Below are 23,208 nucleotides of genomic sequence, written 5' to 3'. Positions count from 1 at the left end.
TTTTGGAAGGATCACGCGACACCGAAGTAATGATGCTAAAAAATTAAGCTTCGTTGTAAATTTCAGTGTTCTGTTTAATTTAAAACTTTTTCCACAATTTTTTTATATCACGATAATATATTGGATTCATTTGACCATGATAATCAGGTAGTGAAATCTGTTACTGTGACCCTCCTACTGATTACTCCAACTTTAATTGGCAGGTTTGTGGAAAAGAGATCAGTGTTGAGCAAAATATGTAATTGTGCATTAAAGGGTTACTCCACCCCAAATGAAAAATATGTAATAATCACTTACCCCCATGTCCTTCCAAACCCGCAATAGCTTTGTTTGACTTCAGAACACGATTTTAAATATTGACTGCCAAGTAAATAACATAGTCAAGGCCAGAAAAGCATGAAAGACATAGTCAGAATAGTCCATCTGCACTGTAAGCCTGTACAGCTTGATTGAACTTAAAAAATGTATGGAAACTCGTTGCCCTAAAAAAAGTGAGCAATACATGAACAATACATTTCAAATTCATTGAACTAACAGTTTTTACTTCAGTGCTAATGACATTTTAGGTACATTAAACTTGAAATGTATTGTTTTTTCAACATGAAAAAAAAAATCTACATTTTTAGGGCAACGAGTTTCCATACATTTTTTAAGTTCAATCAACCTTTAGACTTAAGGTTATGCACAGCAGAAAACACATCTGGACAAAAGTTGTGAGCAGACCCAAAACCTGAATTTAAATATAGCTACTTACTGTAAATTATTTAATGATGATGCACCTGCATTACAAACAAGGACAAATAGTAACAATGATTTATCAAAACAGTGACAAAATAAAATGTTATATCTTTAAAACAGCAAATACTAAACAAGCACAGTATGTTATTATACTGTATTAATATGGAACATGACAAAGACAAGTTTAATGAACATCTGCTAAGATTATCATCTAACAACTCTGTAACAGACGTGAAGAAACATGCACTCACTGTACCTGTTTACATGGCAAGCTGAGTTTTAACTGCCAGAATCATGCCCTTCAACTCCTTCTTACCCAAACCTACCAAAACGTGTTGAATGAAAAGAAAGGTGTTGCCCATGCACTTTGGGTAGTCTAGGTGCAGTGCATAAGTTAAACCAAAGAGAAGACACATGGCCTGGGGTATGTTGCTTAAATTGTTCATTACACCATTCCCCTCCAAGATGAGTCCCACTGAGGATGGATGGAGGCGGGACGGGGGCTGCAGAGCCACATCTTCATTTTCTTGATTGAGGATACCAACTGGCACATGTTTGTAGGCATCTCCATCTTCAGAAGCCTGGACAAGAATATGGAGATTACTAGTAAATTTTAGCATTGTATAGTTTTTTTCTCTTCGATTTCTTTATCATTTAAATATTCCTTTTATGTTTGCTTTTGTCTACAAGTCATTGCATATGACATGAACTACTGCTTACATACAAAATATGTGAAGTTATGAGATTATCCTGGATTGTATTTTAGACGTTGTATTTTAGACGTAACTGTGGTTTAAACATGCTTTCATTTTGATCTTGGTGGTGCTTACTTTTGTGGGCACTGAATGTACAATATACACTGCTTTCAAAGCTACAGCCTTGAAATGGACATTGAACCTTTCGGTGGTCTTTCAAGATGTCGAAGGTGGGCAAAGTATTCAGTAATCTGACAGGGTTCAATAAAATTGCAAAGCTGACAGTGGAACTTAGTTTCAAATATCCCCTCAGATTGTTGTTTTTAATTTGCATTATGAAAACGAGTTAAGAGTATTTTAAGGCTATTAAAATATTTAAAAGTACAAAAACAATCCTGATATAAGCATGGAAACGGCTTGCTCCCATGTTTAATTCTGTAATGTTTTAGCAAGCATCCCCTTTTATCACAAGCAAAAATTTCCAGATCATCCTGATTAGCCTTGATTTGAACTTCTTGGGATCTAAAGAGTTAGAAAAATCAACATTAGATAGTTTTATTTAGCTGAAAAGACATATTTTCATTTACAAATTTCTTATAAGCAGATAACAAAAACGAATTATTTAGCTACAAGCATCTAGCATGTCATCGTAAAACAGAATCGCATTAACTGAAATGTAGCTTAGCTAACAGCACACTAATGAGCGCGTCTTTGATAACTTAACATTAGTATTTCTCGCGTGCTGAAAGAGGATCAAATACCAATTTAAGATAGTTTGTTTAATGCTCACAAAGACATGGAAAATTCTAATGGGTTATTAATAAAGTTGCACAATATTTACGGATATATCCACGGCTATATTTTTAACTAGCTATATTTTGATGCACAAACCCGAAGCGAATTAATACAGCAGATGACGCTTTCGGGTTGTTTGTTTCATGGGGATTACTGATCAAAAATAGGATACGTGTTATATTTCAGACGTGACGATTTCCCAATAGAACTAAAATTATATAAAAGTGGCGGAATGCGATTGATTCAACGCTGTGGTGAAAACGGACATGTAAACACAGCCTAAACGTACATTTAGCTTTACAGTTATACTTCTCATTTAGTAATGATTGCTATTGTCTTGTCTGTTTGAGTCCGAAATGCAAAGTCATACTCACAGTAATCAGCATCTTTGATAAAAAGGGCGCGATGCCTGCATCCATGTCTGACGTCACTTAAAAGAGCCAATCAAAATTGTCCTTATATTGCATTGCGTCTTGCAACAGATTAAAACAAGCTCAGTTAAGTTTATTCAATTTAAACAATTCACTAGTATGCAAAAAAATCATCCAAATCGTAACAAACTAAAAACATGAAGTGACAATATGTTTCTTGTACGCAAGTAGTCTGCAGTGTGCCATCAGTGGTTCAACAGTAACATCGACGAGAAAACTAATTTCAGCACATTTTGGAGAGCATCTGATGTAGAACGACATTCTGGCAATGTCTTTCTTACTTTTCTGGAGCTTGAGCTTTCATTACTTGGAAGTCAATGGGACAGTCCCCCAAATCCATCCAAAATATCTTAAATTGTGCTCTGAAGATGAACAAAGCTTTTACAGATTTGGAACGACGGGGTACGTGATTAATGACAAAATGTTCATTTTGGGGTGGATTAACCCTTCAACAACTTTTATTTAGTATGCAACTCACTGACACATCCCCAATGATTCTGTGAGGTAAGTTGTCTCACTTTTTTCTAACATATATAATTAGTAGTGAGCTTTGGTTAATGTTTTATTTCCGCTTGACTAGAGAAGAACTAGAGGAGGAAAGCGGCCACGCTCACAGTTCACCACCCTCTCCTCCATGCCAAAGAAGACAAGTAATCCAGGTTAAATGAAACGTAATCAAGCTCACCACTATCTGGCCCTATATATGTCAGCTGGACTGAAAGAGGAGACGACGGAGAGAGAGACTCGTTCTGTTCTCCCCGAGTTGACTGTGTGGTCCCTCTGTTCATCGAAAGAGAGAGAGACAGATTGACATTCCATCCCACAACACGACCTCATCCATGGAATAGTGATTAGCCAATCAGCATTCCGCTCACATGAGCTCCTCTATCAATGAGTGAGTGAGACGGAGCGAGAGATAGTGAGCCATGCAGAAAAAGAGAGAGAGAGAGAGAGAGACAGACAAGGTGGGAAAGGGTGGGCTGCAGGTTCGATGGAGAGTGGGAGGGAAGAGCGGGAGGAGGAGGAGGAGGAGAGGGGAAGGGAAGCACCGGGAATGTTGATGCAAAGTACCGACAAATGCGGAGATGAAGCATTAAGCGTGACTGATGAAGATGTATGGTGAGCGTACACACAGTCCATCACAGATAATGCCACACACACACACACACAACAAACAAACAGGCCGTCTGTGAGGCTTCATACATACATGTAAATTCATGCACGCTCACCGTGTTGACTCATACTGCCTCACAGAAGAGAGCGAGAGGGGCACGGGCATGAGCAGATGTGTGCTTACTCCCTCTCTCTCACGCTCACACTCGCCGCCAGAGTCACCTTAGCAAGGCCACGGAGATACGGATATTAGGATACAGAGGACTGTGCGCGAGCTGGAAAGAGCCGGAACGCAGAGGGGAAAGGTAAAGAGAAGGAAACGATATAAAGAGATTACTGAGGTCTTGTTCTTGGGAGGAGACGCCTCTCTGCTTGCTCTCCGTAGCTCTCTGGTGTACGAAGAAACTACTGGGACATTAAAGAGATTTGGTTTTATTTCTTGAAATCAGACGATGGAAAGAAAAAAAGCAATGCCATATGGGAAAGAAGGTTCGAGATAAAAATATGACAGACTGGAGGACGAGATGAACGACGACAAGGAGAAACAAGAAGTCAGCTGGGGGAAAAAAATGAAAGAGGGGAGATGAGATTGAAAGGAGCCAAGAGAGAGAAAAAGAGGGAATGACAAATAGAAATAGTAATTAGATGAAAGAGACACAGAAGGCAGTAGAAAAAGATGGTGATATTACAGTAGATTAATAAAAAGGGGTGGAATAAATACAGGCATATTTTCTTAGAATCTATAGTTATTTGCACTTAGTGTAAATAGCATCTGTTTACACTGTTAAAATAGCAAATTTATACTTATAATGCAAATAGTGGCAATCTTGTGGTACATTATAATTAAATACAGTTAAATATAATTTGAATTCAAATTATTAAACGAATGCCACCTTATTGGGACAATAAAGCCTGCCCTACATCTACCGTAAGCCTATTATTTCAACTTTTGGATTATTACCTGTATTTTTATTGAAAACAGAAGCAGGCAGAAAAGAAAAGGTGATAAAGTAGAAATAAGGGAAAAGATAAAATAGATGGTGACAAGAAAAAGAGGGATGAGATAAAGAAAACAGATGGAAATTACACAGACAAAAGGAAATAGATGAGAAAGATAAATAAGATGAAAGAGATCATGAAGAAAAGAGACGGGATAGAAAAAGAGGGGGTGAAAGAGAAAAGGAATTAAAAAAACAAGATCATGAAGAGGATGAGAATAAATGCAGAAGAGATGAAGATGAGACAACAGAGAAAAGAGATGGAATGGAGAGATAGAAAAAATTTTAAGTAAAAGTAGATTCAACAGAGAGAGAGAACAAAGAAAAATATGGGATGAGAAAGATAATGAAAAAGATAAAAGAAAGAAATGGAACAAAAAGGAAAGCGTATGAGGGATGAGATGAAGAAGAGACATTAGAGAGAAAAGAGATGGGATTGGACAAGAAGAGGTGAATAAACAGTAAAGAGACGGAAGCAGAGTCAACAAAAAGAGGGAATGAGGGTGAAGAAGAGACTACAAAGAGAAAAAAGACTGCATGAAGAGATTATAGAAAAAGAGGGATGAGATAAGGAAGAGACAACATAGAGAAAAAGAATTGACAGCGGAAGAAAGAGAGTGATGAGAGGAGGGAATGATCTCTCACAGAGGGAGTGTGCGGAGGAGATCCATCATTCCTACATGCAGTGATCAATGTGATGATAGGAATCTGAGAGAGGAGAAATGATCAGAGCGGAGCGTGAACTCACAGCGGCTCCTCCAAACACAGCACTGCAGTCCGACAGCACCAGAGGCTCGCTGCAATTAATGAAGCGTGCAGCTCTGTTGTTCAAAACCGACGCGGCACAAAAGTTCAGCGCGGTTCAGGCTCCACGCGAAAATCTTCCCAATGACTTCTGAAAGGGTGAACTGAAACGAGAGCAGCTCGATGCGAGCCTCGACGAAACATGTGGTCATCTTCAAGGTGAGCATAATCACCATCTGGACAACCATCTGCAATTATGTAACGTCTTTCACTTCAAAAGCACGCAGTGATTTGTGGGCCGGGCGATGGGGAAGGTGAGTCTCCAGCGCATCATTTCATGCCATAACACCCTGGACATATGGAATATGAGCAACCAAGCATGGTGGAGATTACATCCATCAATCTGGTCTACCACATGTTCACATTATTACGTCCGTGAGACGTGACTTATGAGACAAGCCTATGTTTATTTCCAACTTAATTATGAAAAAAAAACCACAATTACACAACATTTAGTTCCAGTCCACTTATTTGACTGGGCAGCATTTTAACATTCACATTTTACATAACAGCTCTGTGGATGTGTTTGTTGAAAATGATGAAAACGATGTCTGAATCACATGGTGTCGACATGTGCCATTCATACAAGAGAAGTCTTGCTTATGTTTGACCATTTTTGATTAAAAATACAGTAAAGACAGCCATGTTATAATTAAAAGTTTTAAAATGAAAATTAAAAAGGTTATTTTGCACATGAATATATTTGTATAATATTATTTATTTCTGTGATGTCAAAGCTGAATTTTCAGAAGCATTACTCTGCAGTTCACATTATCCGTCAGAATTTCTGTTTCTTATTCAGTTTTGATGTTTTTAATACATTTATTTAAATAACAAATATTTTGTAACATTGTAAATGACTTCTTTTGAGATATATATATATATATATATATATATATATATATATATATATATATATATATATATATATATATATATATATATTTTGCAATTTTACTAAATATTTCTTATTTAAATAAATGTATTAAAATATCAAATATATATATATATATATATATATATATATATATATATATATATATATATATATATATATATATATACACACTTAATCAACATTTGAAGTGGATCAAAACCTTTCATCAAAATTTTCCTAAATGTGTTTGTCTTAGAATAACTTTGATTAACTTTTTTCCACTTTAAATGTTGACTACTGTATATTCTGACTATTGCATGACATTTCTGACTCAAAGCTTACTGTATGTATATACTATGAACTCAACAAACTGCAAACATAAAAAAAAAACAAAAAAAAAAAACAGCAACATGCTACCATAATAAAAGCATGATTTTCGGTCATGCACCGTGGTATTCCTCCAATACCATCCGTTCACACTACTTCAATCTGTAACTGGCGGAATGATTTATTATTCGTAGTGGAGCTATTATGACAAATAAAACAAATGAAATGTTACTTTCTTTACAGCAGAACCCTAAACCGAGCGAGCCGCCCCACTCGAATGAAGGTTACCGCAGGCAATTTGTACTCCTCAGTTCCCGGCAAATGTAAAAACACGGGTTGTACAAAGCCCACGACGCCGCACCATTATAAACTCACGCGGAAATCTCGCTCGTCTTCAAATAAACACTGTCACCAAATCTCCAGTCAATTTAAAATCCATCCGTTGAGTACTACGCCAGCCTCACGCGCTGTGAAATTGAGGTTTCAACACGAATAACAAGGCTTTAAAAGAAAGCGCATCAACATAACTCCGATAGTATTCCTCCTCAGCCTAATGTGAATAAAACATCAGATAGAAGCAATCAAACGCTCGATGCAGGGCTAAGCGGTGCGAAGGGCAAAATTTAAGATGGAAGCCATTAAGGAGAAGTGCATTTCAAGAGCTTTTAGGACTCTTTATGAGTTTGTCTGTTAGCCTTGTGCCCCAGGCAGAGACTTGATTAGCTTCGCCATTGGTTTGTTTCTCACTTCTCTTTCTTGTTTCTTGGTATTTGTCTGCAGTGATCACCACAACACTTTCCGCTGCCGCTGGTGGAATCACAGAGTGCCGTTAACCTTCAGTGGCATACGAAGCCTCATTTCGTGGGTAGCCCCTTTTTGCTTTTAGGTGACGTAGCTGAAAATGACACGGTGAGCACCTGAAGCGGCAGCGCGCAAAGAAAGCAGCCACAACCGAGGCGAGAAAAGGGCTTGGAAATAATTGCACCCCTGTCATTCAAGACTCCCACGCGCCGTCTACATAGAAGGTCACTACATTTAACCTGACACTTGAACTGTAGTCCATGTACCGCAAGACACCTGGGCCCTCCAGGTCCGTATGAGGTTAAGTGCCCTGTCTCTCCCGCTCACCTTCAGCTTCTCCACACCACTGTCAGAAATTAAGCTTCTCGTTTAAGGAATTAAAAGGTAAAAAGGACTTTCTCTAAGGAACACAAAAGGATTTTTTTTCGTATATGTTTTCAATTACAATTCACTAGAAATGAAGGGACCCAAAAACATTGAACTGACGTTAATAATCAAGTTGTGCACTATATCCTGAAAAAGAAAGTGTGAAACTAGTCACTCAAGATTCAAATCATGAACAAAGATTTAGACTAGTCTTTTGAGCTATATTCAAAAAAATAATAATTGTAACGATATGACACACAAAAAATGATCTTCTCATGAATTCTTCAAACTACTTTTTGTAAAAATGTGGCAAGGAGATCTCAGATTTTAAGAAAGATTACTGACTGAGATTTGCAATTAATAGTTGTATGCACATAAAGCTCTAGAGGACTTGTAAAAAAAAATGAAATAAAATAAAAAGTATGTTGCATTAAAGTTGGAATGAAACGAAAAATATTGGGATCCATATATAAACATAGATGTATAATGACATGCATATGACATAGGTATTACAAGGAGAAGGCGGCTCATGGTATTGTTTCCCCATAAAAGGTTTATAAATTATACAGAACTATTATTATTTTTATTTTATTGATTTTTTTGAGAAAGTAAAAATGCACAAAGTTTCCTGTGAAGGCTAAGTTTAGGCATAGGGTCGGTGTAGGGCAATAAAAAAATATGGCTTGTACAGTATAAAAACCATTACGCTTATAGTGTGCGCGCATGGATGAATTAATCACAATAAGCTCTATAACTTTTAAGCGTATAGAAAACAGACTTTTCATTTCATGCTGACTTTAAGCTCTAAAATGAACAAAAAAGCACAATAAAAGCATATAAAAAGCCATCCAAATGCTATATTCTGAAATTTCTTCTGAAGCCATACGATAACTCTGTCACATTCACAATCCTCATTAAGTTTCATTATACTGAAAAGAGTGGCCAAGATATTCTTCAAAAAAAAAAAAAACCTTTTAGTGTCGTACAAAAGAAAAAAGGTCACATGGGTGTGAAATGACATGAGGGTTAGTAAAAGATGACTGAATTACCATTTAAATTGATTTTCAGGGGTAATCTGTAGCTTCATGATGGCTTTTTTTCAAAATATTAAACTTTTTTTTTTTGTCAAACGACTCAATTGAATTGAATAATTAAGCTACATTACAATAACGAATTACTGGATTGATCTATAAAATCAAATTAACATCAAATGCGAAAAGCGCCTTTAAAAAAAAATCACACACGAGATATGATCTACTAGAACTCATTTTAAATTACCACCCGTTCCCTATATTAGAGCACTTCTGACCCTGCTCTTCAACCGCTCCACCCAACCAAAGACTATCACAACGGCCCCAGGCTCCTCAGACATTTGCAAACAGACGCGAGGCTCGAGGAATGATGAATTATCGGAAAATGGGCATTAAAACACGCTCTCACATCGAGTCTGAGATTTGCTAGAATCAGCTTTCCGTGAGAACGTGCGCGGCTGAGGAGTTAGCGCCTAATGTAATGTTGCTCTTGATAAATGCTGATAGTAGCAAAGGGTGACTGCCTACCTCACTCCCCTGAGGACAGACCTCAGATCAGTTTCAAGAGCGTCATTTTGCAAGTGTAATTTGGCTGGTTGTCCATAATGTTAAGATAATGCTATTTGCCTGCAAAGTGGAGGCAGCAATAAATGTCGAAGGACCCTGTGGGCATCACGATAGTGTCATTGCGTGCAAGGAAACTCGCGTGCTTTTTTTTTCCTACCCCTCCTGCCCTCCCACCTTTTCTTCCCCTGCATTGCAGACCCAGGCCTAAGTGGTGGAGGCAGGCCGGAGCCAGTATCACGACACCGCGAGGTCAGTGTGCTGGGCATTAGGAAGAGGACAATGCTGGAAGACTGACACCATTAGAGTTTGGCCGGCGTTCCCGGGCAGCTGCCAAATGTCCACATCCATTGTCTCGGCCATCCCATAATACTAATCCCACCACACATATCAGCCTCTATGGCGCTTCCACGAAGAAGAGCTTCAGAGGAGGAGGCGCGTAAGCAGTTTAAAAAAGTAGGAGGGACGCCTTATCTGGTTGGCTCATGAATATTAATTACGTGATGTAACGTTCAGCCAATAGCCCTCCTGATGAGCTAAACGGCAGAGTGCTACTTCTTCCAGTTGCGTTGTTGTCAGTAAACGCACTACATAAACTGATAAATAACAGAGAACTTACTGACCAATACGATTATAATATAGGAAGATGCAAATTCTGGCTAATACTTACTTGGCCAATGTTTGCTGATCATTTCAAGATCTGCTGAAGGTTTTATTTCGCCGTGTTATTAAAATAATAATGTTATTAAAGATGATCTTTAAGTAGGTGTTGATGCCAAGATGAAGGCAGGTGCAATTAGATCCTTGGGATTTTACTCTGCTGCAGTAATACATTACACTTAAAAGTTTAGGAAACTAATTAAAAACAACAAAAAAACTGTACTTTTTTTAATTTGGTAATCATGCATTCATTGAGTTTCTATTTTAAATAAACACTTTTCATTTGAACTTTAGATTTTCTTAAAATCATGTGACACTAAAGACTGGAGCATCACAGAAATAATTGCATTTTAACAATTGTAATAATATTCACAATATTACTGTCTTACTGCATTTTCATCAAATAAATGCAGCCTTTGGTGACTATAAGAGACAAATAAATATTACATTTAAATATTAAAAGACCCTAAGCTTTGCATTTCAGTAACAATTAATCGTCATGCAAATATTTAAGTGAAGTGAACCCAGAATGCTTTAACTGCATACTAGAAATGCCATTTTGACGTATTTCTCATTTTAAGGTCAATAATATTATCATTAATTACGACACGATAAAAGTTAGTTTAAACTCATGATTTGTTTGGAATATAATGAGCGTGTTCTGCAATCGGGCGACCGAGTAGTACTCACCAATTTGAGAACAGCTGCCCTAATGCTTTTGCCAGCGTAGTGGACAGTCCCCAGCACAAGCAGCAGCTGTGTTTGTCCAGACCGGAAGGCCAGGTAGCACAGGTGCCAACGGAGGGGTTTCTTTCCTTTGTGTGGGCATGGATGTTCTGCCAGGCGGTGACCGCACATGCTACACGCAGAAGGCCAGAAGGCCTTGAATGTTCTGCTGGAAACGCTTCCCACACTAACCACCGAAGCAGATGGAGAAGGAAATAGAAGATGACAGCAAAAGCAACATTGTCAAAATACAGGTTTCTAAATGTGCAAGTGTGATCTGCAAACTTATAAAACTTATGCTGGTAAACAAACTTTAGTTAATACGGATGGGAACTTCGACGTCCAGCTCCACTGTTTTTTTTTTTTTCACCTTAAAGTTTACAAAGCTACAAGATACTCACAGCTGAAAGAAGCTAAACTATTACCAAGAAATATATTTACCTACACTACGAGCTACTAAAACTGGATACATAATGTGAAGCTACTTGCATGGGCAATATTTATAAAACCGTTATAATTCATAATTTAATCATTTTTATGGAAGACCGTGAATGTTTTACTGTGAGTTAACAGTTACAATATTAATCTTGAATAATTACACCTATTATATAATTACAATTATATAACAAAAAAAACTAGTCTACCCTTCAAATGTTAATAATAAGTCCCTTCTGTTCACCAAGGCTGGATTTATTTGTTCACAAATACAGAAAAAACATTAATATTGTAAAATATTTAAATTGCAATTTCTAAAAAATTGAATTGATTTCTGTGACTCAAAGCTGAACTCTTCATCATCATTACTCCAGTCTTCAATGTCGTATCATCCTTTAGAAATCTTTCTGTTATGATGATTTGCTGCTCAAGAAACATTTCTTATTGCTGTCAATGTTGAAAACAGCTGATGGAAACTATCAATTTTTTTCTCAAAATAGCTGAGCTATAGCTCCTAAAAAATATTTAGAGAGCTATTAAGCGGGGAAGTTTTTTTGAGGTATCGGAAGAGGTACTGGATGTGTCTTTTGTGAGGTTGTGGAGGATGATGGGTCGTGGTGAGTAGGTGCTGCTGAAGGGCAGATTTGGAAGCAAAGCGTTGTGTGCGCGGCGTACGCAACACACCGAACAGAGGTTTCAGCCTGGAGTGAGAGAGCCAATGAAGGTCAAGCTCTTTTTTGAGTCACACTGCGATGACCACATAGGTCACAACACGGCCTTACTATTCATCAGGCACCAGCAGCCCTCTTCATCCCTCTGCCAAGTTGGTTGAGGTTTTATCCAGCTAAGGCCTTGCCATTTCTGACTGACCTTCAATGAATGTTCGCAAAACAGAAATGTAGACTTTCAAATCTGAAAATTCCAATAGCTTTGAAGCGCATCACAAGATACAAGCAGAGAGCCAAGACAATTTAATAATGGCCTACAAGAATGATAGCGATAGTTGTAACTTTTTTTAATGTAATTTTGAATAATCTTTGTTCATATATATACACACATATATATATACACACACACACACACACACATATATATACACATACATATACACACATATATATATATATATATATATATATATATATATATATATATATATATATATATATATATATATATATATATATATAATTTTAATGTATAATGTTTAATGTAATATTTATATGATATTTATAGAGTAAATAATATTTTTGGGTTTTATTTCAATTTTAGTGAAATGCATTCAAAGTATAAAAAATATAACAGAATCTCAGTGGAAACAGGACAATTTTTTCCAGCCAACGAATACTAAAGAAAACTATCAACAGCCAATCAGAATCCCCCCCACCTTTAAGACCCTTAAACAAAACATTATGGACCATTGGTGCGGATGCTATTAAAATGATAGTTATCACCCTTGATGTAAACAAGACTTAAGTCTAATGACTCAAGCCATCATGCATGCTCATATCGCAAACGCTTCAGGATGAGATGTTGATAAAAATGGCTTACTAAGAATCACTAACAATAAAAAAAGCGCCTTTGGGGACCTCGAAAAGCACTCTTTGAATGAAAATGTATTATGGGTATTAAATGACAAACGTTTCCTCCAAAACTGCGTGCCAGCCGAGATTACTACCCCAGGACTAACTTTCAAAATAATTTCGCACCATCCTCTGAAACTTTCCTGACACCCGAGAGTTCTGCACCCTGCGCAAACTTTCTTAATAACAATAACAAAGCAGGACAGAGATGATGTACAGCAGCAGCTAACAGGACGAGCGGGAGAGGCAGTGGAGCTGTTTTCCAGAGCCATCATGAGCTTTGGCAGTGGGTAGTGTGACGAGTGTTGCTGCGGGCCACAGGACGACTCGATGCGTTACGCTCCGCTACATCTCTTCTTCATCTCTCCCTCCGCCGCTGCTGCTGTGTGTTCATCGTTTTTTGGATGAGCAGGAGGAGAAGATCGCAGTTTATTAACACGATTTTGCCAAAAGCAGCCGAGGTGGAAATGTGGACCGAAGCAGCTCAGTGAGAAACGCGAAGTGGATGTGACGAATACACAGAGACAGGTAGAGGAACTTTACAAACATGCGCACGGAGGTGGAAAGAATAAAACGCATGTGATGCAACGGCAGCCATAAAATTAATTCAGTTTGGCTTGGCAGCACACGCACTGGAAGAATCAGATAGCTACTTCTACCGTGCGCCGTATCCCACATGAATAAATACAAACACACCGACGTGAATCATCTCCTCGGCCTCCAGGTGAAGCTTTTTACATCCACAGTTAAAGGAGTATTTCACACAAAAAAGAAAATTGTGTCATTTATTCAACATGCTCCTGTCTTCTATTTTGCATGTATTTATGCTTTTTTTGTAACAGTTTTTACTTACAAATAATAGCAAAGAAATCAAGGTAGGGCTGCATGAGGATTTTATCTGTGACGACGATTTCAGCTTGTCGATTTATTAAACTTAACTATATGCAATATTTGCCCACTGATTCTTCATCCTCAAAACTTTATTTTAATTCCCATTTGTATATGGGTTTTTTTTACTGGTACCAAGCATCCACAAACTTTTATGGTTGCATTTGCCAAATTTAAAGCATTTAAATTCCTTTTTTAATAAATCAATGGTTTGCCTAATCTTTCCAACCTGGCAACCATAACCATAACCATTTGAGTAAATATTCTCTTGACTCATGCTTATGCTAAAATGTAGTATTTATGATATCAGTGTAACAAAAAGGCAAATGACAATAATACTGATTACATTTTACACTGAATTAAACTGTTTAATTCTGATGCTGAAAGTCTGAAATAGTATTTTCTTGTAAAATGCAATCTAATAAATGCATGAATGAGAATGGATGCTTTGTAAAGCACTTTTTAAAACTCTTGCAGTCATATGCTGGCTTTATATTTAAGTACTTATTCTCTTATGCTCTAATAGCATAAAAACGAGAACGGAATTCATCTTCAAAAATGTCTCCTTTTGTTTTCCCACTGAAAAAAATAACATTATACGTCATTTTCATTTGTGGCTGAACTATGCCTTTAAGGTGCATGACTCATTACTAAGACATCAGGCCAAACTATTTTTTAATTCTCCCTCTTTCAATCTCACCCTCAGACTAACATGTTCCTTCTGACCTTGACGTAAGAGCGAGTGTGGCAGGAGATGCTCGTAGCGAGGGAAGGATTTATCACAGACAGTAGTGGAATGAACAATGGTGTGTAACTCACCAAACCAATGCATCTTTAGTAGATATGTTAAAATTGCATTAGAAACTCTTTAAATCCCCTAAGGCCGACTGAACGCGCACAGAAACACACCAACAGAGAGGACATTGCTTAAATTTGCACCGTGCACCAGTGTGTCAGTAGTCATTTTCAGAGCGCTATATGTAATGCTTGAAGCGAAAGTAAATAATTAAACAAATCTTTTTGCAAACTCTTGCATCAGCACAACAAAGATGTGGTTTGTACCATACCAATTATTCCGGGGAAGCCATCTTAGGAAAGATTCTTTTTTTTCGGCCTAATTCAACGGCTTTGGCTCGGAAGATAATGCACTGGACTCGTTTAATGGCTAATCACAAGTTCATTACGGCTCCCTCATTTAAGAAATTGACTATAAACCAGTTAGGATTATTTCTCATCGAGCAGCCCGAACGATCCTCCGGCTTGCCATTATTTCATAGACACAGGCTCTATTACACCACTCATCTTTTTTTTTCCTTCTTCTCTTATTGCCCTTCAAAACACGTCCGCCAGAGGACACGGCGTCAGGGACACATACACACACACACACGCCCCCAGTGGCGGGCCGAGGTACTGCAGTGGTGCAATCAGAAACCCCCTGCTATCAAAGTTAATGAGTCGTTTTGCTTGCGCTATTACTTCCGCTTGCACACCCTAATTTATGGTTGCTCGCCTGGCCTGTTGCAGTCCTGTGTGCATGGCCGGCCTGGTTCGGCAAGCCCTGCCAATGTTTATCTGCAGCGGCCAACTGAGTGTGTATGAGCGGAAGTTTGTGTGGGTGGTTAAAGGAGATGCATTGTGGGGCGAGCAGCGAGTTTAAACTCGATTAGACCTCGAATCTGTCGCAGGTTATTGGTGCCGTGTAACTAGGCCAAAGGAGGTTTGAGTCACGCCGGTCGAGTGATAAACCGCATTCGTGTACCGTGTTGATAAACGAAAGGTTGCAAACCCTGCAAGCTATGAGGCATTAAGATTGTGGTCTTGAGTATATATCTTAAAAGGATGTTTTCTCCCAAAAATGAACAGTTTATGCACCCTTACGTCGTTCCATAAAGAGTTTCATCCATGGAGATGTTTCGGAAAATGCGCAGAGACTTTAAAACTACAAAAAGGATAAACAGATCCATTAAATGCAGTACAAAGAACTCTCGCGCTATTATTTCAGAAAACGTTAACTTCACTATTTTTCAAAGCATAATAATTTAAGCTTAATTGCATTAACATTATATTTAACATGGCTGAATTTGGGGCTTACAGTTACAACAATGAAACATGTCTACTTTTGATAAGTACTACTTTATGATTTGCACACCACTGTTAAGAAGTCAGTAAGATTTTATTCAGAAAATACTTTTATTCGGCAACTAGCGGTGTAATATTAAAATCCATTATAATGATACAGTAAATCAGCTTATTAGAATGATTGATGAAGGATCGCATGAATCCAAAAACTGGAGTAAAGATTTCAGCTTTGATCACAGAAATAAATTAAATTTAAAAATATTCAAAATGAAAATTGATATGAACTATTTTTTTCAGTTTCTATAGTCTAAATACAGCCTTGGCGAGCACAGGAGACTTTTCAAAAACCCTAATTTTGGAACTGAAGTTGACGCTCATAATACTTTAGTACTAAAAGAATTAAAAGTACTTTGAAGTACTGTCAAACTTTTCCATAGTGACCTTTGCACTTTAACTCAAGTAGAGGATTTGTGTTCATTTTCCACCACTGCATAGACTGCAAGCACCTCGAATGACTGCTGAATACCGCTTGTGTCACAGCAACTGAAATCATTAGGAATGGCATTATCATTAGTACAATTTATAATGTGACCGACGCAAGACCATAATTGACATTACTGTCTCACCCCGTACATGGGTAATGACACTCAGAGCTATCACTCTCTGTAAGCCGTTCTGCCAACAATGAAACACTGTGGCCTGCGAATAAGGCTGCTGTCATATTGTTTGAAGTGACCTTAATCATCATCACAACCTCTTACTTCAATCCTGTTCATTAGTTTAATTCCTGTTGCCATGGAAACTAAATGTTGAGCGACACTCACTTCTGGACCGGTGTCGTTCCTTCTGTCCACTCCTCCACGATGCAGTTGGGTGAAGTCTGTCTGTCGAGTACGTCATTGGCGGTCTCCAGATCTCAAATTACAGGAAATGACCCATAGCGCAGCTCGTAGCGGTACGGTTTCCATCAGCGCTGCATAAAAACCTTGCTTGCATGTTGGCCATGAAACATGATGAGATGAAGAGATGGCTGGAGGCAGGAACAGATACTGTAAGGAAGCTGGAGGCAACAGTGTGATGGAGGTCTTGACATTTTCTGTGGCCTTACGGTGAGATCCTCAAACATGGCTTCTGTTTGGTCTTCTGATGGGTCGCCTATCTTCCAAGGGGCTCTAATATACCTGGAAAATATCTATTAAGCATTCCCATCCATCACGGTAGCAATTGCACAGTTGGCCCTGAAGTGCACCGCCTGGATGCCGGTTCCAGAAATAATTTTTTTTGGCCTTTTTTGCAAAGCCATAAATGTCATGTGACTGATTGCTCTGTACGTGGCTCCTCGCCACAGACAGTGAAAAATACAAGTCTGCTTCACACTATTAAAATCCCTCCAAAGAAATACAGCGCTGATGAAATATCGTCTATTAGAACTTTGTTCCCGATTTACACTACCATTAAAAAGTTTTGGGTCAGTAAAGTGAATGTACTAGAAATTACTGCTTTTATTCAGAAAGGATCCATTACGTTGATCAAAAGTGCCAGAGGCATTTATAATAATAAAAGATTCTATTTCAAATAAACGCTGTTCGCTGAATTTTCTATTCATTAAAGAATTTGGGGGAAAAAGTCTTAGGTATCGTAAGTATATTTGTAGCAATAGCCAACAATACAATGTATGAGTCAAAATGATTGATTTTTCTTTAAAAATCATGAGGATATTAAGTAAATACTATGTTCCGTAAAGATGTTTTGTAAATTTCATTTTTTGAAAAATATATCAAACCTGATTTCTGATTAGTAATATACAACTTAATTTGGACAACTTTAAAGGTGATTTTCTCAATTTTATTTTATTTAATTTTTTTGCACCCTCACAAATTTTCTGAAACATTCAGCTGCATTACAGGACTAAATTACATATTCAATTCTATATTTTTTATTGTAATAATATTTCACAAAACTAGTGTTTTTATTGTATTTTTGAGAAAGTAAATGCAGCCTTGGTGAGCAGAAGAGACTTGACACTAAAAATGTGAAAATCCTGCGAATCCAAACTTTCGCACAGCAGTCGTTCTATTTTAAGACAGGTTTGTATTGACAAAATACATAATGAAACAAGCCTTTTTCCTGTGCAGCAGCACAATTATGGCATCTACCAGCAGGAGCTAACTGCTGTTATTCATGTCTGTAATTTTGACATGACGTGAAAACTGCTGAAATATTAATTATGTTCTGATTGGCTGTTGTTGTACGGAAGGATTTTCACAGCTCTTTACTGGAATTGGTGGGACATGCCATCACTGGGGTGGCATGCTTTTAAAAGTACCTTGTTTACCCCTAATATGGTGCACATTACCACCTCAAGTACACCATTAGTAGGTAAAAGGAGCGAATTAGCACCTAAAAGGTACACACTGATACATTCTGAAAGGCTTTTCTTCCATTTTGTTCATAATCACAGACGCCGATGAAGCAGCGGTGAAGAACTGCAGCGTTCTTGTTCCAACAGGCTCGGACAGAAACAAACAAACAAAAAAATCCTGCACTCCTGACACCGGTAACGGATGAGAGGACGTGCTGAAGATAAGCCGCGCGCCCCGTTTACACCTGGGATTAAAATCTGTCTCAGGCGATCCCATCACAAGTGGTCAGGCGAGACAGATTTCTGTTTACACCTGATAGCAACACATCTCCCGTGGCTGCTTGTGTACAGATTTCATATGCATTATTAACTACCTCCAAATGCAGCTTCAATAATTGTTTTGGACACTGTTCGTACCTGCTTGTATTGCTCTGCCATTTCTGATTGGATCAACTGCTCGGAGATAGTCAGCTTGAGGTGAATCAGGACTATATCTGCAATACACAAATGAAAAGATTTAGATTTCAATTAACGCTAGTAGGTCAAAAGCGTCACTTGAGTTTTGCGTCGCATTTTATTACAACGCAACATCTGAATGGTAGCATGATTTTGTCTCTTTAATTAAATAGCTGGTAAAAGCAGCTTTAATTGTCGTTAATCAATTCCTTTTACAAAAACGTGTGCTGCGTTTACGTCATTCATGGAGCACTCTTTTCACAAATTTTTTTTATAAATGCTAACAAACACTGGAAATTGCACTTTATGCTAAATTATGAGCGTGCAGGCTAGCCCCTAATTAGAGGAAAATTCAGAAGGTAATTGTGACAGGACACGGTGACAGCCAGATGCTCCCACGGTAAAGAGACATGCAATCAGCCACTTTAAGTGAGGAAAAATGCCCTTATTGACCAGATCGTGGCATATGAGAAAACAAACCTTCCCAGCAATGTCACAGAACAAAGGAATTTAACACACAAGAAGTCTGCTGTATGATGCCTGACATCCAGTCATTTTAATATACCTGTGCATTAAGCATCATTTACTAGAGTTACTGGTAAACATGGCCGTCGCTAGGAATTCTGGGCCCTGTGCACTGAAATTGCTTTGGGGCCGCCCTCGAAATCACGTTATGGGAGGTCGGCGGTGGTATGAGTTGCAATCGTAAAATGTACAATAACTTTGGGGTGATGGGTCAAAGGACCTTCGAGTAAATAAGTGAAAACATTATTTCTTCACCCTCATGTCGTTCCAAATGACTTTCTTCTGTTGAACACAAAAGGGGATTTTAGTTCAAACCATTTTAGTTACCCTTTTTTTTGTACTGTACGGACAAATATCTTCTCAAATTACTTTAAAGACATTTAGAAATTTGGGTTTGGAGTGGCGTGATGTTGAATAAACGATCTGAATGTTTTATTTTTGGGTGAATCTCCCTTTAGGAATCTTCATACAAGCTTCATACTATGGTGTTGAATTGTTTTTCCAATATACCTCATTGCAGTGGCTGTTTTCAGTCAGCATCACACACCTGAATGCATCAAGCGTCTTTATGAGATTCTGCGCTGTTTATGAGACTCTTCTTTGACACGCAGCTCACGGATGCATCGGGTAGCGCTACTTATCACATTTTGAAGTATTTGCTTTATGCGGTTTCGCATGCGCTGTAATTTAAAAAGCGTTCCTAATATCCCTCGGATCAGCGCTCTAATGGAATGGAATGTCCCGGTGTTCCCGATGGCCAGTAGCTCTGGGCCCTATGCACTCTGTCACCCTTTTCCCCCCCATTAGCGTCACACCTGCTGGTAAATACCAGTTGAAATAGCTCAGTCAACCAAGTTGGTTAAATTTTATCATTAGTAACTGGGTGAACAAGCCTAAACAAGCAGTTCCATGAATGTTTAATTTAACATTAATATGCCCATTTTTAAACAGCTCACATACGGAGTTAATCTTTCATCTGTAATGTATGCCCTAGTCGATAATTTGAGTAATTTTTCTATTAATAATAATAATAATAATAATAATAATAAAAAATACACATATATATACACACACACACACATATACAAAAGTCAATTTGCAACAAAAAAAGTTACAAATTCACAAACATTGTATGAAGCTAACAATTCATTTAAAGTAAATTTTATTGTGATTATAATTAATGTATGCAATTAGTTGTCTTAACACTTTACAGGTCTACAAACCTACTTCCAAAAGATGTGTTTAGTTTTTTGGGTTTTTTTTTTCTAGTATCTAAATAGTGTCTGATCACAATGAAAAATTAGCTGGCCCTCCTTGGTGCTTTTGTCTCATTTTCAAGTGAAAAATGTCCAAAGACTATTAAATCAATATGCATTTACTCAAGTATAAAAACTGTTTTGTGAGAACCAGAAAATAGATATGCAGACATCAGAAAAACTCGATTCAAAGGGAAAACAGTATTCTTTGTCTTTCTCAGAAGATAAGTCTTCAATTCATTTTCTATATTTAACAGTATATTTTCTATATTTAACAGTGTCTAGATAATTGAACTGAAAAACAAGAGAAAAATACAGTGCGTTCAACATTTAACGCCATGACTATGATTTTAAGACTTAATTTGTCAATTTGTCATTTTTTAATTTGTCAAAGACATTTAAATTCAGACCTTTTAGTGGCTGAGCAGATGCTGCAGGGCTCCACGTGATGCTGTATAAAAAGAGTTACAGGTGAACTTCCTCCAGGGATCCAAACAGCTGCCGAAAGGTTGAGGAACACGAACGGGGAGGAATTCCAGTCCGTCCCAGCGGACCTAGAAACAACACACACTCGCAAACAATTACCCAAGTAACGGTGAACATGAAAGTAATGCGTGAGAGAGGCAGCGATAATGAGAACGAATCGGAACAACACACACATCCACATAATAGGATTGGTTTTACGAGTGCTAAACACCCGCTATCATGCCGCGCACACGTTCAGCGAGGATGAACGGCGGCTTAGTGACACCATCCAAACCTGCGGCGTGTCAGAGCTCCCTTTGGACTCTAGAGGTGTGAAAGGCCTCCTGTGAATTACATTGCCCGTCTTATTGGATTGTGTGTATTGACAGACACTGCAGACAGATGGCCGTTTCGCAACGCTCTGGCGGCGGACGCCGGTAGCCACCCCCGCTAGCATATGTCCAGCGAAGACAATGACACGCAAAACGAAAATAAAAACAAAGAAATATGCGTGTTCTTCTGTCAGTCTCACTTTGTGCTGAACGAACAGATCGGGTTGGGTCGATCCTATCACGCCGTGCGATCGCCTGTCGCGCAGAAACACCAGCTTAAAATGAAAGGCCTCGCGGTTGCCGATACAGGTGTAATTTCCGCAGTCGATGCGAATGAATTTAATGAACGACGTACAAAAGACAAACATCCCGAAGGGTATATGAGAGATCTTAGATACGGGTGCTTTTGTTGAGGGGTTTTTTCACCGCGATCGGCACCTCCGCACTCAAATCTCCTATCAGCAAAATATATCTGAGGCGCTGCTTTGTTGATTTGAACAACAATGGATTTTTAACTACCGGAGCATGTTCGTACAAATCGACTGATAACCCGCGATAACCCAACTTCTGCTCCATCAGCCTCTGTCGCCACTAAAGAACGAGATACAAGAACGCACGTCTCCTTTCTCAGGTTGCCGTAACAGTGTTTATGAATGTAAGCACTTTAAAAAGGGGAAAAAATTGCTTTGTAACCATAGCATCCACCTAAACACCATATCGACTAGATGTTATTATTACTACAGAGAAATGGCGATAACTTTGTGATTAGAATTAGTACATTAGTCATTTAGAATAACGATTATCAAGCAAGCTATTCATTGGCATACTGTATTATTGCTATGACAAACATTAGTGATGAGCATGTTGAACTACACTACTAAAAATACAGGTTACAAAAAGAGGATGGATTTGAATCATAAATCCTAGTTGGAATGGATGTTTTTGGTGCACCTCCTCCAAAGTCAGGTTGGTCTTTTGTGGCTATCCGAATGCATTCATTCATAAGAAAGCAATTGGAACAAAGCATTTACCTCTTTACCTCTCTACCTACTTTACGTCCGTATTTAACAGTGTCCACTTTTGACTGCGCGGACAAAAATGGATCTTAATACCAAATGTAAACAGGGCCAATAAAGAAACTTTATTTTAAGAGGGTAGTGACAATAAAACACCCTTTAGTCCAAATCAAACTCAAGTACACTTAATGTTTGCAGGCGAAATGTGTCCAAATGTATTTTATTACATAATGCAAGTGCATGATGCATTCTCAGTGTCACTCAGCTGGATATTTGCATAACAGGCCGTCTTGAGGTAATGTTTAAGCAACCTACTACAGTAATAAAGAGCAAGTTTCTGGCCTTATATTTACAACAAAGGAGGGAACCAAGCATTATCTACAGACATATATAACAGATAAAGAGGGATCTCCTGACTTTCGGCTAGTAAACAACCAGAATATCTTATTAACACCTTATTAAATTTAATGCAAAAATTAATCTATGGTGTTTAAGTACTAAAAATAAATGCAGTTACTAAGGTATTTCGGAAGAAAATCCGGTTACCATGGTAAGTTTTTGAGAGTCGTAATACTTGATAAACCCCAAAGATTTGTTGTTGCTTGGTAAACAAAAGCCTCAGATATAAACGGCACAAAACAACCATTTACACTCATTATCAATGAAGGCTTACAAAAGCTTGCAATCCACCTCCATCTAATATTTTAAGCATTGTGTATATTACAAGAGCGGAAAGTCTCAGGACGACTTAAATTGAATTAAGAATAAACACAAGCATTTAAAAAGGTTATAAGAACTATAAAAACAAGACCTTGTGTTATTTCACCTCAAATGTAATATATATATATATATATATATAAATATATATATATATATATATATATA

General features: G+C 37.9%; 1 protein-coding gene across 1 annotated transcript; it reads right to left on the bottom strand.

The window, feature by feature from the left end:
• Positions 1-855: 855 nt before the first annotated feature.
• LOC122342539 lies at positions 856-21,992 on the bottom strand. Its single transcript, XM_043236382.1, has 4 exons — positions 20,921-21,992; positions 18,691-18,767; positions 10,891-11,113; positions 856-1,319 (listed from the first exon to the last, which is right to left on the bottom strand). The coding sequence occupies exons 1-4, from the start codon at positions 21,175-21,177 to the stop codon at positions 1,184-1,186; spliced, it is 693 nt and encodes a 230-aa protein (XP_043092317.1). The 5' UTR covers positions 21,178-21,992; the 3' UTR covers positions 856-1,183.
• Positions 21,993-23,208: the final 1,216 nt, after the last annotated feature.

Source organism: Puntigrus tetrazona, chromosome 4, assembly GCF_018831695.1.
Source record: "Puntigrus tetrazona isolate hp1 chromosome 4, ASM1883169v1, whole genome shotgun sequence".
Taxonomy (NCBI): Eukaryota; Metazoa; Chordata; class Actinopteri; order Cypriniformes; family Cyprinidae; genus Puntigrus; species Puntigrus tetrazona.
The sequence above is the reverse complement of the archived record's forward strand: the minus strand, read 5'-3'. Positions and strand labels throughout refer to the sequence as shown.